General features: G+C 41.4%; 1 protein-coding gene across 1 annotated transcript in view; it reads right to left on the bottom strand.

Annotated features, from left to right (window-relative positions):
- The window catches only part of LOC145354574 (EF-hand calcium-binding domain-containing protein 6-like), a 37,095-nt gene extending 17,465 nt beyond the window's left edge, over nt 1-19,630 (bottom strand). Inside the window, exons 1-7 of the mRNA XM_080206038.1 lie at nt 19,607-19,630; nt 17,269-17,369; nt 9,091-9,311; nt 4,633-4,778; nt 2,247-2,443; nt 1,948-2,055; nt 373-438 (exon numbers count right to left, since the gene is read on the bottom strand). Coding sequence (XP_080062164.1) covers nt 373-438; nt 1,948-2,055; nt 2,247-2,443; nt 4,633-4,778; nt 9,091-9,311; nt 17,269-17,369; nt 19,607-19,630 — 863 coding nt within the window. The remainder of the gene's footprint in view (nt 1-372; nt 439-1,947; nt 2,056-2,246; nt 2,444-4,632; nt 4,779-9,090; nt 9,312-17,268; nt 17,370-19,606) is intronic.
- Between the last annotated feature and the right edge of the window lie 349 nt (nt 19,631-19,979).

Raw genomic sequence — 19,979 nt, 5'->3', positions numbered from 1 at the left:
CTGGATGATATCAACCCAGACTCACTAAAGAGATGCAAGTAAGCATTTCCATATTGTAATTGGCCTCACGCTGTTGCCTGGCACAAGGCTGATTACACAGAAAAACATGACCTGGGAAGATCACAACCAGCCAGACATGATTCCCGTTTTTGGCCAGCCGCTGGTATTTCCCCAGCCCGCTACACTACTCGGGAATCACAGCGGGCCGGGAAAAGCTTGCCCCATGTCTATTGGCGAGGTACCAGTACAACCTGTGGGAAACAAAATTCTGCATGAAGTAGGCTATTAATAATTTCACATCATAAATAGTTGTCTGTATTGTCTATAATCTTAGACTATGAAGCACCCATGAGATAATTTTTAAAAACGTACCTGCTTTTTAGAATTGACCAGAATGCCTGTTGGCTAATCACATCTCGTTTCTGCTCGTCAATTTTACTGCAAATCCAGATAATACCAAATGTTATGTTTTTAAAGGCACATGTTGCATGTGCTTCTAATGAGTGGACATGTGATGTTTGTGACATTGTGCGGATTTATGATCTCACATTACTCCGTTGCTGACCTTTCCTCAGTTCATCTGCTGATGAAACCCCACAGTCACATGTTTCTTACATCCAAACTGGACTAATCCAATTCTCTCCTGGCTGATCTTCCATTGTCTCTGGCTCTCTACCTTTTTTCAGAATGATCCTAAAAACATTCCGTTTGATCCAAGCTTTTGGTTAGCATTCCTGATGGTGGCTCACTGTCAAAAATGTTTTTATTATTTGTGTTAAGTGCTTTGGGATATTTTACTGCGTCCCACATAAACATAAGCTCTTGTTGAGTTAGAAGGTTGTAATATAGACTGACACTTCAGTGCAGCATTGATGGATTGTCGATTTGTCAGATCTATTGCTTGAAGTGTTTTACAAACCATCTCCAATTGGAAGACCAGCAGCTTTGTAGCACCACAGGCAGAGGTACCTCCATGGAGGCTGCAAGGAATAGCAGAGGATGCCTCCATTTTGAGGTTTATTTACAGGGGAGGAAAACACTTCATTTTGCTGCTGGGCCCAAGCAGGCAGACCACAGCATTCAACGAGGAAAATCGTCCAGTTGTGAGATCGGAGATGCCATTGCTGCCAGAGACCTCTCCTTGCTTAGGCGTTGGAGCCTCCCACACTGAGAGGCTGCAGAGTGGCTGCCTCCACACACCTAGTGGCCTCCCCACATTGCAGGGGGCCGCTCTGCTCTGCCTAAACACTGCTAGCCTAAGAGGACAACCCTCAATTGGTCTTTCAAACTGGTTGCTCACTAGCTTCCAGTCAGTGAGCAATGGAGCCGTTGATGTTCATGCCATTGGCAAACTTCCCAAGAGACAGGACAGTATTGAAGAACTGTCCCACCATGGTTTCCTCCCCTCACTGTCATTGGGGTTGAACTCCAGGCTCAACCCCTGGTGCAACTGAAGTCAAGGCAGTTGTTCCTCTTCTTTATTCATTTTGACCTATCAACATTCCTTTACTCAGATTGGTTTGATGTTGACAACAACAGCAAATTCAAATCTGATAGGTTCCCTTTAGCTGAGTGTTTTCTTTAAACTCATAGGCTAACAAAATGCAAAAACCTGCAGTAGTGGTTACCAAGGCAACCCTGTTGTTTGGTCTCTAAAACAAATGTTGCAACTTAGAGTGTGTATGTGTAATCTGCATTTTAAACATCTCGGCATTGAACAAAGCCAGCTTTTAAAGGGGCCACACACTGTTGCTTCCCCTCTAGTATTTTACATTCTTTACATCTTTATAAATTCAACTTCACAGCAGTACTTACTGCCTGCAATATTTACCTGTAACAATATTGATTGTACTTCATATGTTACTAGTTCATGTTCCTGGCACAATATTTGTTTTCTTATCAGTTCATGGTAATTATCAGGCACATAAAATTGAATACGTTACTTACTGGAAGTTTCCCAAAAGGGAAAGGAATTCGCGATGTAAGAGTTCCATTAGTTTTGCCTCCAGAGCCGTTATTGAGGATTGAGAGCAAAAGCTTCTGACTTTGTTAAATCTGTATAGGACAAAAAGGAACTATTGAAAACATTTAAATACAGAATTCATCTTGAAATCATTTTATAGCACACACATTTTGTAGCCTAAACATTTCCTCTAGCACCAGTTCACTACCACAGGTATTAAACAAAGAAATAATTCAAAGGCAAAACTCATGTCGCTATATGGCATTGTCAACAGCTACCCCACCTGTGGTTTTCATCTGTTATAATTCTGTGAGTGACTCCATTTCCACTTCTCTCTTGAAAATTGTGAAGAAATTCCATGTAGCTTACACTCGCCGCATCTTCTTGAAGACCGCAACGTACAAGGAAAATATTCAGCTGGTCTTCTCTAAGTCGAAGGTTGTACTTTTTCAGGACACGTAAAAAGTTTTCTCTGCTTACCTTCATGTAAAATAAGATCCCAGAAGTGGGTTTAGGTGCTGACACTGTTTTAGCACAAGGTACATACAAATATTAAAATAAAGGTGCGAGTGTAGACCATTTAGCCTCTGAGAACAGTGTGGGCATGAATCTGATTACCATGGATTTGAATAGATTCTACTATTCTTAAATGACTTAATGTTGTTGTTTGTGAGGGTTCCGGTACCCTGATGCCAACAATGATGGGAGAATAGAGGGTCAGATCACCCTGATGCTTGCAATAATGGGGTGGGAGTGGAGGGAGGGGTGACGCATTCATGAAGGTTTAGGGAGAACGTTGCCTCTCTGTGATTGAGGGTTGGTTGGGAGTGTTCCCCTTATCCGCATGGGATCCCTTTAACTTTAAGTTGGGATTGGGGTGCCCTGAATACCTGTGGACCTGGCATTGCCATTGTCCTTTGGCTCTATCCCTCAAGAATTACAGTACAAACACTACCCCCTCATTTTTTTCTTGACAAGGTATCAGAAAATCTGGAGAGAAAACCTGGACGTTTTGCTGGAGAGAAACACTCAGTTGGATCTTGAAACGTTACCATTTTTTTGGGGAATATTCCACCCAACATGTTCAAATTAGGTAATATCAACATTTATCCTGCAATATACAGTTTACCATTGTATTATTATTTCCTCCCCTGTTAATGTAAGTGTTAAGGTAAACCTACTTATGGCTAATAAATAAACTTTAAACTTTTGGATTGAGGAATGGGAAAAACAGGAAGTCACCAACAAATTCCTTTCAGCCAACCCTATCTGTCAAATACCAGGCTTTGAACCATCCCGGCGATAATGGTCCTTGCTAAGCAAGCTTAGGACAGGCCAGAGCCCTGTACAACTATTCTCCACTGCCAAAGCCTCAGTTCAAATCCCTTATGATCTTATGGAAAGATGCAAACAATGCCGTGTATTACTGAGGAGTGCCTCCTCCACAGAGTAAGTGATGAACTAATCACCATAAATTCCACTTTCCAAATATCACTGAGAATATTGCCATTGACAGCATGCATCCCTCTAAATTAAACTGGGCATTGAATCAGACATTCTGTAGAGTTTTGCTCCAATGTGCTGGCATGCACCTTTGCTCCAAGTTTCTTTGAAAAGAACATTGTAGCAACTCACCAAGGCTCCTGCAGCAGCACCTTCCAAACCTGTGACGTCCCCCCCTCCGCCCATCTACAAAGACAAGGCAGCAAATTGATGGGAACCCCACCACCACCTGCAAGTTGCTCACCATCCTGACTTGGAAATATATTGCCATTCCTTTACCGTCGCTGGGCTGAAAATCCTGAAACTCCCTCCCTTAACAGCGCTGTGCGTGTTCCTATACCACATGCACTGCAGCGGCTCAAGAAGACACCTCAATACCTTAAGGGCAATTAGGGATGGGCAATGAATGCTGGCCTAGTCATCGACGGCCACATCCAATGCATGAATATTAAAAAATTATAGCATGACCACGACTCTACTCACCCAGACTCATTGGCTTTGTGGCCTGTCAAAGCTGAATCAGTAGATTAGCGTTTAATTTCAGGAAGTGTATTGATATTGTGGATTAATCATGCTGGGAACTGAGACAAGCTCCATGGAATTATTTACTGTTAAAACTGTATCCCTTCAGTCTAGGCTGGATTCCAGCCCAGTTTCCATTGTGTCACTCAATCCCTTAATTTGGTAATATAAATATTCTCTTTACAAAATTGGATTTTCTTTAAATAGCAGCAAAAGGGTACTGTCTTCATAAAAAGAATCATATCACACATAAATCATAAGACAATGAGTTCCGACACATGCTGTGTACGCTCAAGAAAATAAAAAAAAGTTTACCAAGCACTTTTATGAAGATAGTCCCTCTTAATTGTTTCCAACATACAACTCTGGAATTATTCTATTAAGTCTACAGTCTGTTCCAAATGTTACTTGAAAATTGGCACATTCCCCAAAGAACTGAATAGGAGCGTGGACAAAAGCAAACTTGTTTCACACACTGGAATATTGAGGCTCTATAGCTCCTCCTCCCCCATACTGACGCATGTAATCCCTCCTGACTGGAACAGACAAACACAAACAAGTCGAAGATCGCCTGAGAATAGAATGCAACTTTTGAGCTTCACCAACATTTAACGTCAAAAAAGTCCAAAAGAACACAGAGTTACCTTTCCAGAATTGTCTTGGTCATAGTAATAGAAGTCAGTCAGCATACACTTGAAACCCTCCCGAAACTTTTCCTTTAACCAGTTTTCTATGTCCAAAGTCAGTTTTCTCTCCATGTCTGCCTTGGTTTGGCTTCTTCCTGGGGTCCCTGAATTTGAACATGAAAGGTTATCCACTAGTTAAACAAAATCCAGCTAGCATATAAAAACCAAATCACTGAAACTTGCAACCTCCATCAGTTCCTACTGAAAGTACATAACGTGTGTACTTCTATTAACGCCATAACCGGTGGGGAATGTATGGCAGGTTATTAATTGGCACTGGTTTTAGTTACTTGTTTATGGGTTGCATGAGAAATGAAGAGATGCTCTTTTCACTTTATTTTGGATTGCACATCAAGCAAAGCTCCCAATCACCATATGGGTTCTTACACATACATGAAACCAAAAATCTGTTCCAATTTTGTGGCACTTGAGTGTGATTTTATTAAGTTTATTTTTGTTGCTCCTAATTTTCATTTGGAGATTTTGGGGGAGAATTCAGCTCTCTCTGTCAGGCAGAAGCTGAGCAGTAGCTGAATTAAAATAGAAGGTGATCTTCCTGCCCCATTCTCTGTTGCTGTATTTCCCAGGGCCTTCCACAAGATGGGGAGGCACCATCATGCATCAGGTCAAAGGTTACTTTACCTATCCCAACTCATTTCTCGATGGCATAAATATGACCACAATGCCATTTGAACTGTCTGCTGAGCAGTGGACACTCTGACAGAATGGGAGGGATTAATGAGGCTGTGAGGAGCAGGTTCTACAAGAACAATGTGGACCTCAGCCACCTTGGGCTGCACCATTCCCAACTGCAAAGCTCCTCCCCACAAGCCTATCTTTTCCCCACACTGGAGCTGGAAAAGAGCCTCAGGACACTCATCTGCTGTCCGCAGCTCATTGATTAAGTGTCAGCAAAGCATGACACGCAAAATATACTGGGGACCATGGAACAGCTGGCAGTTGCATTCCACCAGTCACCGGTTTAATACTTACAAGCTATCCTGTAGTCTCATGGAGGATAGAGAAAGCATTCATACATACTTGGCTGATCTTCTGGCAATTGGAATCTGGTTGTTTTGCCAAGCGCTGACAGAACTGATCCCCTTCCTTCCCGGTTATCACTTAAAGTTTGGAAATTCAATGCCCTCATTAAGCTGTCCGCTTTAATGAATCCAAGATCATTTGGGTCATACCTGGTGGTGGTATTGATACAGGACAGAGAAATTCAGAAGAGGACATTGAAAAGGAAATGCAAATCAATTGTGCACAAAATCAAAAGCACAGGAGCTGGAGTCCTAAATAAATGTGATCAGACAGGACCTGCTTTCTTTTAGGGGAAAAAAATAGCGGCTTAAAACAGTTTAACTGCTCATGTAAATGTCACATATAAACATTCTCATTACAAAGGATTAACATCTATTGGTGGCAAGACCTCTCCTTTGTCCAGGTTTTGCATAGAGAGGCCACAGTATAACTGCACAAACCCACTGGGCTGCTCCTGAACAAATAAACCACCATCAAGAATTAACCATGAAGTGAATGGTTTTTGAATTTTGGACCCTGTCACCAATCTACTACACAATCACATCAATCTTTTGTGAGAAACTTTTAAAGCATTCCACAAATATTGTGGGCAATTAATGTGTGTATGTTTTCAACTGACTGATGAACTACACAACTGCACAAAAGTATTTAAAGGCACACTAATACTGCAGCAACTGATCCAGGTCTATTGCTGTTATGTTGGCTCCAGAGAAATATTATATTGCTTTATACTGCCTGCTCCTGGAATTCTTCTATCCTGAATGAAACTCTGGTTACGCTTGACTGATCACTGTACAAAAACTCCACACCTAGTGTTTTACATTTAAATGTTCAGAGAGCATCCACATTCTCCAAGCATTTAAAGAAGCTCAGGATGCCTTTTTAAAACAGGAACAAAGTCTAGCTTGATAATCCACTGGAATTATATGGATTTGAACTCCTTCGCTCCAAGGGTTAGACTTTTCCATTGTTATAAAGCAGTTCCTATGTAAACCCCTTTGCAGGGAAGTCAATATTGACAGGAACATAGGAGCAGAAGTAGGCTATTCAGCCCACTCTGCCATTCAATATGATCATAGAATCCCTATAGTGCAGAAGGAGGTCATTCGACCCATTAAGTCTGCGCCAACAACAGTCCAACCTAAGCCCTATCCCCATAACCCCACATATTTACCTGGCTAATCTACACATCTCGGGACACTAAGGGGCAATTTAGAATGGTCAGTACAGCTAACACCCACATCTTTGGGCTGTGGGAGGAAACTGGAGCACCTGAAGGAACCCACGCAGACATGGGAAGAATGTGCAAACTCCACACAGACAGTGACCCAAGCCAGGAATCGAACCCAGGTCTCTGGAGTTGTGAGGCAGCAGTGCTAACCACTGTGTCACCATGCCATCCATAATCATGGCTGATCATCCACTTCAATGCCTTTTTCCCACATTATCCCCATCTACCTTTATATCATTGACATTTAGAAATGTGTCAATTTCTACTTTAATCCTTCTCAATGACTGAGATCCCACATCCCTCTGGCGTAGAGAATTCCCAAGGGTCATTTAACTTTTGACTTTAAAAAAGTCTCCTCTCTCAGTCCTACGTTGTTTGTCCCTTATTTTGAAGTTCTCTCCCCGGTTCTAGATTCCCTGACTAGAGAAAACATCTTACCTCTATCCACCCTACTTATCCACAGAACAAAGAACATTACAGCACAGGAACAGGTCCTTCGGCCCTCCAAGTCTGCACTGACCATGCTGCTCGACTTAACTAAAATCCCCTATTCTTCCAGGGACTGTATCCCTCTATTCCCATCCTATTCATGTACTTGTCAAGATGCCCCTTAAAAGTCACACTGTATCCGCTTCCACTACCTCCCCCGGCAACGAGTTCCAGGCGTCCACTGCTCTCTGTGTAAAAAATCTGCCTCGTACATCTCCTTTAAATCTTGCCCCGCGCACCTTAAATCTATTCCCCCTTAGTAATTGACTCTTCCACCCTGGAAAAAAGCTTCTGACTATCCGCTCTGTCCATGCCTCTCATAATCTTGTGGACTTCTATCAGGTCTCCCCTCAACTTCCATCACTCCAGTAAGAACAAGCCAAGTTTCTCCAACCTCTCCTCATAGCTAATGCCCTCCGTACCAGGTAACATCCAGGTAAATCTTTTCTGTATCCTCTCCAAAGCCTTCTCATCCTTCTGGTCATGTGGCAACCAGAATTGAACACTATATTCCAAGTGCGGCCTCACTAAGGTTCCATAAAGCTGCAACATAACGTGCCAATTTTTAAACTCAATACCCTGGCCGATGAAGGCAAGTGTGCCATATGCCTTCTTGATTACCTTCTCCACCTGCTCTGCCACTTTCAGTGACCTGTTTACCTGTACATCCAGTGTCAATGAGTGCAGTGTAATGACTTTGGATGATGTGCATGCCATGATTGAATAGCTTGCAGCATGTGCAAGGTATGAGATGTGAGTTTGGATCTTGCAGCAGCATTAAGCGTGTGAGATCAATGAACTTTCCGCAACACTGCATTCAGGTCCTTAGGGCTATACTACTGGCATTGACCGCAATGGCGAGCTGTTCCCATCTGCCTCCTCTGTATCTCTTTGAAAGGCCCCCTCGTCCCTTATGGACAGAGGGTCCCTCTCCTTCTCCTGCAACATGATCTGTGGAGCTGTATCAGACAAGATTGAGATCTTCTGTCAACCATGTTATGCTATTTATAAAATCATAGAATCCTACAGTGCAGAAGGAGTCCATTCGGCCCATCAAGTCTGCACTGACCACAATCCCACCCAGGTCTGATCCCCATAACCCCATATATCTATCCTAACTAGTCTCCGTGACACCAAGGGACAACTTAGCATGGTCAATCCACCTAACCTGCTCATCTTTTGTTTGTAGTTACCACGCCAAACTAACTCTTGGAATGACGTTCAGCACCCACTGCAGTCAAAATATACCTCCCCTTTAAGCTGCCTTTAACCAGAGCAGATTAGCATGAACTTGCGTGAACCTCTCACGATTTTGTTCAGGCATACAGCAATTCAACAGCAAGCTTCATTCTGCTGCCTGTTGCAAACACATAAATGGCATGAATTTTTCATAATGCTTGCGTCAGAACTAATGGACACAGTTCAATCATGCAGCATAATCCTAAACCTGTTTGATTTTGCTCTACTGGTTTGCAATTTAAAAGACATTTTATTATATATTTTTATTATATATGTCACATTATTATGACATTCCTTTGTCAACTATCCTAATGGAGATATTAGTCTGTTTATTTTAAATGTGTTGACTCCTCCAATAAGAAACATCATAAACTTGCCAATATTGCCAACAGTAATTCCTGGGATTTAATTACATTGGAGGGAAGAACTAGCCAAGTCCTGTGACTTGCAATCAAACCATTTGTACAAATCGTTTCGTGTTGCAGTCAGTAATGATATTCCGAACCTTTGCAACAGTTTTCTGAATTCTTCTTGTTCCATTTCCATTCCAAGCTGAAGCAAAACATTTTGAAATGTGGTTGGAAGCATTCTGCCGTTATCCATCTTCATAAAAAGGTCTCTCAGTTCCTGTGGCCTGGAATTAAGGCAAAATTAGCGTTACGCAAATTTACATATTTGTAAATTAAAATAAAGATTCCCATTAGAATAGAGCAAAAAGGCACAGAGTGCTGAAACAGAAACTAGAAGCAGGAAGTAGACCACATGGCCCTTCAAGCCTGTTCCGCCATTCATTATGATCATAATGATCATCGAATTCAATATCCTGATCCCCTCTTCCTCCTATATCCCTTGACCCCTTTAGCCCCAAGAGCTACATCTAATTCCTTCTTGAAATAAGACAACGTTTTGGCCTCAACTATTTTCTGTGGTAGTGAATTCCATAGATTCACCACCCACTGAGTGAAGAAATTTCTCCTCACCTCAGTTCCTCATCCTCAAACTACGACCCCTAGTTCTGGACTCCTGCACCAGTCTTTCTGAATCTACCCTGTCTAACCCTGTTAGAATTTTATAAGTTTCTATGAGATCTCCTCTCCCTCTTCTAAACTCCACTGAATATAAACAGCAAACCGAGATGGTGAGTTGCATTACTGCTGAGTTTCCATTCTGAGCCACACTAAAGCCCAGAACCCTAATGCATTGTAAGAATAATTGTGTGGCCCCCATCACAAATATCCTAACAATCAGCTAATTGCTGGCACTGAGAATGGCCTTAAAACTCACCGGTATCTTCTCAGCTTCAGAAATGCAAGGCTTTGAACTTCTACAGAGCTTTCAATGGATATAAATGATTGTATTTGCAGCATTTTTACATGATATAAGTGACCTGCCACTTGTTTAAGAAAGCACTATTCAATTGACACAGAGTAGAATATCATCACATGTTCAGGGCATGCGCTGTTCTATTTCTCTTTGTGTTCAATTATTCCACAGCTTCCAATAAAATCATAACAACCTCAGACATTGAATTTAAGTGATCCTTTGAGTCTAGCAGTCTTTGCAGAAACAATCAATAAGTTGAGTTCAGGACACCAAGGCAGCATTTGAGAGTCCATCAAAGAGCCTTAAAGAATTTAAATCAATGGGAATCAGGAGGGAAAACTCTCCACACCATCTCAGTACCATGAAAGTACTGCAGAAGTTCCTCAGAATAATGTCCTAGGCCCAAACATCTTCAATTGCCTCATCAGTGACCTAGCTTCCTTTGTCAGGTCAGAAGTGAGGTTGTTCTTTGCCATTCACAACTCTTCAGACACTGAAGGAGGTTCATGCCCATATGTAGCAGCCCCTGGAAATCATTCAGACTTTGACTGATAAGTGACAAGTAATATGAATGCCATACAAGTGTAGGCAACGACTATCTCCAAGAAGAGAAAATCTAGCCATCTTCCCTTGATGTTCAATGGCATTACCATCACGGAATTGCCCAACAACATCCTGAGGATTACAACTGGCCAAAAACTTAACTGAATCAACCATATAAACACAGTGGCTACAAGAGCAAGTCAGAGCTTGGGAATTCTGCAACATGTAACTCACCTTGTGACTCCCCAAAGCCTGTCCACTATCTACAAGGCACGTGTCAGGAGTGTGATGGAATACTCTCCACTTGTCTAAATGAGTACAGCGCCAACAACACTCAAAATGCTTGGCACAATCCAGGACAAAGCAACTGACTTGATTGATATCCCAACCACTATCTTAAACATTCACTCTCTTCACATTGGTATACAGTGGCAGCAGTGGACGCCAAGCACCTTTGCAGACCCCACAATCCCTACCACAAAGATGAAGAAGGGCATCAGATGCGTGAGAACACAAGCACCTCTTAGTCACACAGCAGCTTGACTTGTAAATAGATTACTGTACCCTCACTGTCATTGGGTTTAAATTCTGGAACACTTGATCTATCAGCATAATATCAGTACCTAAATCAGATGGACTACAGCAATCCAAGAAGGTTGCCCACCATCGCCTTCTCAAGAGCAATTAGGGATGGACAATACCTATCCTTGTCAGCAATACTTAACATCCCATAAACAAAGAAATGAAACCAAAACAAAAGGAGGAAACAAAAAGCATTAATATTGGAGAAAATACAATTTTGCAAATATCATTGAATGTTTCCTAAAGGATTTCGTATATGGTAAGTTCAACATCCTATAACATTGTGCCATGTTACTTTACAATATGATGTGTCCATTTCTGTATTAGAATCCTTTGGACAGCCAAAAAATTAGTTACGGGCAGCCTCACCATGAGTATAAGAATTATACAAACAAACTGATTAAACATCCCACTGCCATTTTAAAGTAGACACACCAGAAGAATAATTTATCATTAATGAGGTAGGCTTTTTTTATTTAAGGGGACAGACAAAATATTTTCTTCAAGTTTAAAGTGAATAATTTACAAGTGTTACTGTCTATCTTTTGTGAAGATATAGACATTACCTCTCCCTAACCATTGCTTTCAGTTGTATATGAACCTGTGTTGCACTCATCCCTTTGCTTTCTTGGGGCCTTTTCACAGGATCCATCCAAGCTGGATAACCCTTTGGTTCTTGATCTTTGAAGTTGGAATAAAATTTTTCAAATGTAACAATGGGGTCTGCATTAAGTTTGAGTCTGTAATGAGACAATTCAAAAATATTGAACAGTACTGGTCAATTAAAAATGCTGAACAATTTGTTAGTGGGTTATAAAATCATAGAATCCCTATGGGGCCATTTGGCCCATCAAGCCTACATCGACAACAATATCACCCAGGCCCTATCCCCGTAACTCCACCTATTTACCCTGTTAATCTCCCTAAAACTGAGGGGCAATTTAGCCTGGCCAATCTACCTAAACTGCACACCCAGGCTTTATCCCGTAACCCCATGTATTTACCCTGCTAATCCCCCTTATACTAAGGGGCAATTTAGCATGGCCAATCCAACTAACCTGCATATCTAGACTGTATCTCCTTCTAATCCCCCTGACAAAAAGGGGCAATTTAGCATGGCCAATTCACCTAACCTGCACACCCAGGCCCTATCCTCGTAACCCCATGTATTTACCCTGCTAATCTGCCTGAGACTAAAGGGCAATTTAGCATGGCCAACCAACCTAACCCACACATCTTTGGAGCGTGGGAGAAACCAGAGCACACAGAGGATACTCATGCAGATGCAGGGAGAACATGCAAATTCCATTCAGACAGACAGTCATCCAAGGCCGGAATTGAACCCGGACCCCTGGCACTATGCCACCATGCCATTCCATGTAAAGGATATGAACGCTGCTATTTGAATTCCAATTATGGCTTTATGTTCCGTATCTTAAGCCTGCCATTGAAAGTGAGTTGGCAACACAGTGCCAGTTAGTCAGGTAATGTGTTAATTGGACTCCGGGTAGGTGAACAAAAAACAAAAGCACAAATCATCACGGTGTCTACCTATTATTGTTCCAAAATTCAACATTTGTTATGGTAGTAATCTAAATTTTTATCTTTACTGTCTCATTGTAAGTATCACAGATACATTTTAAAATCACCATGGTGGGAGAAAACTCACACACGAGATTCTACTTCCCAATGGGAGATGTCTACATGGAGGTTAACACACTGTCCATGGGAAAAATCAAGTTTGCTCTGTGGAAAATTATTAAAAATACCTGATGTCCATACTTTCTAAATTGAATCTTACTAACAAAACTTTTAAGATAGAGGTACCTTCTGCAGACCCAACAGCCTAGACTAAAATTAACCATAATATAAGTTAAAACATATTAGTTCAGCATCATATTTTGTATCAAACATGATATAAACAATGTTGAATGTAAGTGGCTGAATATAGGATTTATTTGAGTAATCTTGTCACCTCACAAGTGATCATAGAGTCCTACAGTGCAAAAGGAGGCCATTCAGCCCATTGAGTCTGCACTAACTACAATCTCACCCAGGCCCTATTCCCATAATCCCATGCATTTATCCTAGCTAGTTCCCCTGATACTAAGGGGCAATTTTGCATGGCCAATCTGCCTAACCTGCACATCTTTGACTGTGGGAGGATACTGAAGCACCGAGAGGAAACCCATGCAGACACGGGGAGAATGCACAAACTCCACACAGGCAGTAACCCAAGCTGGGAATTGAATGCATTAGGCTGCAAGGAAAAATATCCACCTCAAGGACCACCGATTGGCAGCCAATGAAGCACTCCTATTGACACAGGACCTCCAAGGTGACTCGCACACTCATCTGAAATCGTGTAGCTCTCGCTGGAACACACTCGACACTCTACAAACTGGCAGTCCCAGATCCCAGCGCCCCATTTCCTGGCTGACTGCAAACATCACCAGCCGCAACCTGATAACTGATCGAGTGGTGAAGTCTCAGGTTTCAATTTCCACGGAAGACCTGGAAAACGCAAAACTGCTTGAGGATGGGCCGGGGAAGATGTGGCCACTTGGTGCATTAGTGAAACATGAAGAGCGGTTCATATGTTGAAACTGCTGGCCTAACAACCAATTACACTGCATCAGCTGAAACCATTGAACTGATTGTTAACTTCAAGATCAAACTACAACTGCTTCCCAAGCCGTGCAAATAAAAACTAAACTCAATTAAATAAAACCTATATCCAACAGCCCATCATTAAGCACCCTCTATGAAATAATGACTTATATATAAGAATATAATAGCTAGGGGAAGGAGTAGGCCATTTGGCCCCTCTAGCCTGCTCCACCATTCAATAAGATCATGGCTGATCTTTTTGTGGACTCAGCTCCACTTACCTGCTCGTTCACCATAACCCTTAACTCCTTTACAGTTCAAAAAGCTATCTTTGTGTTAAAAACATTTAATGAGGTAGCCTCAACTGCTTCACTGGGCAGGAATTCCGCAGATTCACAACACTTTGTGTGAAGAAGTTCCTCCTCAATTCAGTTCAAAGCTTGCTCACCCTTATTTTGAGGCTATGCTCCCTCGTTCTGGTTTCACCGGCCAGTGGAAACAACCTCCCTGCTTCTATCATATCAATTCCCTCCATAATTTTATTCGTTTCGATAAGATCTCCCCTCATTCTTCTGAATTCCAATGAGTATAGTCCCAGTCTACTCAGTCTCTCCTCATAAGCCAACCGTCTCAACTTCAAAATCAACCTAGTGAATCTTCTCTGCACCCTCTCCAGTGCAAGAATATCCTTTAATATCCATTAATAATATATAACATATCACTTAAGCATTCAAAGTACATTTTAAAACATACCTGAGTAAAAGATGGTAGAAATGCCTTGCAGCAATGTACCTTCTCAGAAATCTTGTTAGAATTGTTAATAATACTTCCCTGAAGTATAAAAAAGTGAAAAAAAATTTGTTCCACTTTACATTTAACCAATTGTTGTTCCTAAGTTTTCAGTCTCAATCATATAGCTGAAATGTATTGGGTTACACATCTCTGCACTAACTAACCATTACCATGTATTTCATTTATCCTATTCAAGTGAATATAGGACATGCCAAAGGTTGCTGCAGTGGTCTGCCTGCTGATCTTTTATGTTCATCATTTATATTAAACTCTGTGGTGCAAATTACCAGGATTTTGTTCTAATAAATGTCAGTGTTATATCAGAGACCTCTTCATACACATTGTCCGGATAGACAAGCAAAAGAGACAAGCAGGAAAGATAAGAAAATCATGTAAAAGGAGGAGCAAAAGATGAGGGTATTAGAATCCAGTTTGTTCTGGCCCTTGTTCTTTGGTCCTTGAAAAGTTGAGTGAAGTATATGTGTGTGTAGATGTATTAAATGTAAAAGTTTTGATGGATAGAACCAGAAGATCAGGGAAAGTAGAACATTCAGTGGACACTGTTTTCAAGGGGACTACGGAATTAATAAATAAAGATGAGGATCCACCTGGTTTGCTTTATAATATCCTGCTGGTCACATTAAATATTAATAATGGTTGTGTCCAATCATAGTAATCACTCTCTATCAAGTGACATACAAATTACATAAGGAAAACTCCTGTGGAGGAGAGCTTTGCCGAGCAGCAACTCCTAAGTCAGCTCCTTCCTGTCAAGCATATGGCACTTACCACATATCAAGTTAATGGCATATTCATTTTTTGAAAGAAATCAAGTTAATTATCATTTGAATGACTGATCCTCTTCTTAGTAATAAAACAGCTTTGGCCCTGAAAATTCTTTCTTTCTTTACGATATTAACAAGAGGGTGGATGGCACAATAATATTAGCAAGGCTGATAAAAGTAGACCTGAAAATCCCCAGGAGCACTTCATTACCTGCTAGAGTGAAAGTCACTGGTCTTTTCATGGGCTCTAAGAGGGTTCAATGTCATGTCAGAGCAACCCTAGCTATGACGATAACACTCTCACACTCTCCTTTCTTTCTCTATGTATGGTATGCTTTGTCTGTGTAGTGTGCAAGAAACAATACTTTTCACTGTATACCAACATATATGACAATAATAAATCAAATTAATTACATCAATAGGGCATTACAGAACATTAACTATCAGCTTTAAATGATTGCAGTAGGAATCATTTATAATCATGTATTAGGCACAATGGTGGACCTAATAACCAGATAGGGCTTCAATTGGTTTTAATAAGGTTAATAACAAACATTCCAGTAATTTGCAAAGAACTCATGGCATATCTCTTTGCTGGACTTTTAGCAAATTAATAATGTTAAATGCTGTTAATGTGTTACTCTAATGACATGCGTATCCAGCAACTGTCTTCTGTCTTCTAATAATTGAAAAACCTTAAGGGGCAGGAATGAGCTCTCTGAATAACTAAAACTTAAACAAACCTTTTTTACTCTAACCATTTAGAAACAATCTAATGTGTGTAAGGGCATTGGTGTGGTGGGCTTTGAAGTCATACTAATCAGGAATGTTGACACATACGAAGAATTGGATAGGGATATATGTGGGAAAATTCCTGGACTGACAGCAACAGAGAGGAGGGAACCAATGTTATGCCAATAAAATTGAAGGGGAGCACATTGCCTGTGTTTGCACCTATGATTCACCCAAAGGCCTCTGTTTAGTATGTATAGAATCCAAATTTTGTCAATGTGTGTATTTAATAAAATATATCTATTTAATACCTTATAATTTTTTCAGTGCTTACAAACCACTGTTGATTGTTGCCAAGTTAATTAACCTTAGGTTGATAGGGACAGCAGAAATGGACACAACATTCTGGCTAAGAAGCTCCACTCCTAATCATTGTCCAGTAATAGCTGAGAATTTCTTATCGACACATTACCTTTCATGTACATTAAAGGAAAATATGTCATCTGTTACATTTAGCATACTGCCTACATGCACATTTGGAAACTACAAGCAATATAACCACTCACTTGTCCCATTCCAGTGACATAATGAAGCTTTCTAATGAAAGCTTCCTGCTTCTGCTAACTTGACCCTGGAAATGAATTTACTACTCAGAGTAAGCAGGACCTCAGTTTAACTGATTAGGTTCATTGCAGTCCTTAAATGATGATCTACACCTATTAATAAGGCAGATATTAACAGAGAATCTGTGCTTTTCATTTACAGGTCCTACCGGGGGATGCAAAAGAGACCTATTTCTTCACAAGGGATGCTGTCACTGAACCAAGCTACATTGACTGTAACCTGTAGACAAATTCTCCTGCAGGACACAACTCTGCCTGTAGGTGTGAAGGTCTGCACTGTGCTACTGGGGATTGAAATGAATTAAATTAGAACTAGCTAAATAAAGCCATATAATGTATCGAGGTTTGTGCTGTGTGTCACCAGAAATTGGACAAATCTCTTTACCATACAAAACAGTAGCTGTGTGTTCGATGAGCAGATTTCAGTATCGGGTGTTACTAGCCCTCAGCCGCTGAGGCTCCACACCACCACTGAAACCTTCCAAAAAAGCAATTTCAGTTACGTGAATCAATGCCTGACTCAGGCTGTTAACGTTGTACCACACTAATACTTGCCTAAATTTTAAAAGAATTCAGTAAAGGAAAAGGCTTTGTGCTTCACCTTGTCACAAGACCTCTGCCTGTAGGGTCATGTGCCTGGAAAAGCTGCTTCAGAGTGTAGAATCCACCAGATCTGAGCTTCTCGTGTAGAAGAAATTGAAGCTGGAAAACCAACAAGGAGAAATGCATCAGATCCAATACAACACAACATGTAAACCTTATTTCATAATACACTGATACAATTTCAGCTTTCATCAACACTTGCAGCTCTAAGTAAACCTAAATCACCTAAGATCTGAAACCTACACATAGCATTAATGAAATGGTGTGACACAGAGCCACCAGTTATACTTTTAACACTAAGAAGTCTCACAACACAAGGTTGCTGTGCCCAACCCAATTCAACGCCGGCATCTCCACATTATGACTTTTAACAGTGTTAAACATTGAAGCCCACTTTGCATCCTAATGCACCAGACCAGAAAGCAGCACATTATCAGAATGTACCATTCAGACTAAAACTAAAAACTGACTGAAGTTTGCAGAACAGCCATAGTGGACTTGAAACATTAACCCTCTTTCTCCCTTCACAGATTCTGTCAGACCTTTTTTTCCAGTGTTTTTCCAGTGTTTTCTAACTTTATTATTGCTAATTTAAGGAGTGTGTTTACATAAGAACAAAGAAATACAACACATAACTAGTATTCTATGACTGGATCTGCACAATGCTTAAGCTGTTCCTGAATGAAATAATAGAGGGCAGAATTTGTTTTTATTTCAGAATTGTACGGTTTCAATGGTTTTTATTTATTCTTTCACAGAATGTGGGTGTCACTGGCTAGGCCAGCATTTATTGCCTATCCCTAATTGACCTTGAGGTGCTGGTAGCAAGTTGCTTCTCGAACCGTTATAGTCCACGGTAGTATAGAAAAATCCACAGTGCGGTAAGGAAGGGAGTTCCAGGGTTTTGACCCAGTGACAGTGAAGGAATGACAATTTGTTTCCAAGTCAGGATAGTGTGTGGCTTGGAGGAAAACTTGCAGTTAGTGGTGTTGTCATGCATCTGCTGTCCTTGTCTTTCTAGGTGTTAAAGGTCACAGGTTTGGAAGTGCTGCCGAAGGAGCCTTGTTGAGTCGCTGCAGTGCATCTTGTAGATGGTACACAGTGCCACCACTGTGCTTTGGTGGTGGAAAGTGTTAATGCTGAAGGTGATGGATAGGGGTGCCAATCAAGCGAGTAAGCATCCTGGATGGTGTCAAGCTGCTTGAATGTTGTTGGAGCTGCATTCATCAAAGCAAGTGGAGAGTATTCCATCACACTCCTGACTTGTGTCTTGTAGGGTGTAGATAGGCTGTGGGGAGTCAGGAGATGAGTTACTCACTACAGGATTCCAAGTCCTGACCTGCTCTTGTAGTCTCTACAGTTGAATTTTCCCATTCCGCCAGCCACAGGAATTGTAGTGAGCAATGAGTGGACCATGGAAAGGTCTGTTGACTTCTGGCAGGATTTTCCGGTTTCAGGCGAGTTCAGTCAGAAAATCCCACCCTCAGTGGTCCAGTTCAGTTTCAGGTGAATGGTAACTGCCAGGATGTTAATAGTGGGGGATTCGGAAATGGTAATACCATTGAACGTCAAGGAGAGATTCTCTCTTGTTGAAGATGGCCATTGCCTAGCATTTGTGTGACGTAAATGTTCCTCAGCATTTATCAGCCCAAGCCTGAATGTTGTCCAGGTCTTGCTCCATATAGACACAGCCTGCTTCGGTATCTGAGGAGTCACAAATGATGCCAATGATCAGTCAGCATGTCCACTTCTGACCTTATGATGGAGGGAAGGTCACTGATGAAACACGTGAAGATGTTTGGAGCTAGGACACAACTTGAGGAACTCCTGCAGCAATGTCCTGGAACTAAGATAACTGACCTCCAACAACCACCATCTTACTTCGTGCCAAGTATAACTCCAACCAGTGGAATGCTTTACCTCACCCCACTCCTCTGCTGTTTCCCATCTACTGCAGTTTTTCTAGGACTCCTTGATATCACACTCTGACAAGTACTGGCTTGGTGTTAAGAGCAGTAAATCTTACATAAGAACATAAGAACATAAGAAATAGGAGCAGGAGTAGGCCATCTAGCCCTTCGAGCCTGCCCCGCCATTCAATAAGATCATGGCTGATCTGTCGTGGCTCAGTTCCACTTTCCCGCCCTCTCCCCATAACCTTTAATCCCCTCTCTTATCAAAAACCCATCAACCCGCGTCTTAAAAATATTTAGCGAGGCAGCCTCCACCACTTCAACGGGCAGAGAATTCCAGAGATTCACCACCCTTTGAGTGAAGAAGTTCCTCCTCAACTCCGTTCTAAACCACCCCCCCTTTATCTTGAGGCTGTGACTTACCTCACCTTTTGAGTCCATCTCCATGTTTAAAGCTGTAATGAGGTCAGAGTGGACCTGGCAGAACCCAAACTGGGCATCACTGATCATGCTATTGCCGAGTAAGTGCTGTTTGATAGCACTGTTGATGACCCCTTCCATCACTTTACTAGTCATTGAAAGTAGCCTGATGGAGCAGTAACAGGCTGGGTTGGATTTGTTCTGTTTCTTATGTACAGGACATATCTTGACAATATTCCAAATCGCCGGGTAGATGCCAATGTTGTAGCTATACAGCTTGACTAGGGTCACAACTAGTCCTGGAGCACATCTTCAGTATTATTGCTGGAATATCCCATTTGCAGTATTCAGTGACTTCAGCCATTTCTTGATATCA

Source organism: Carcharhinus amblyrhynchos, chromosome 17 (assembly GCF_965287045.1).
Source record: "Carcharhinus amblyrhynchos chromosome 17, sCarAmb.v2.hapA, whole genome shotgun sequence".
In the NCBI taxonomy this organism is placed as follows: Eukaryota; Metazoa; Chordata; class Chondrichthyes; order Carcharhiniformes; family Carcharhinidae; genus Carcharhinus; species Carcharhinus amblyrhynchos.
This window is presented reverse-complemented; position numbering and strand designations above follow the sequence as displayed.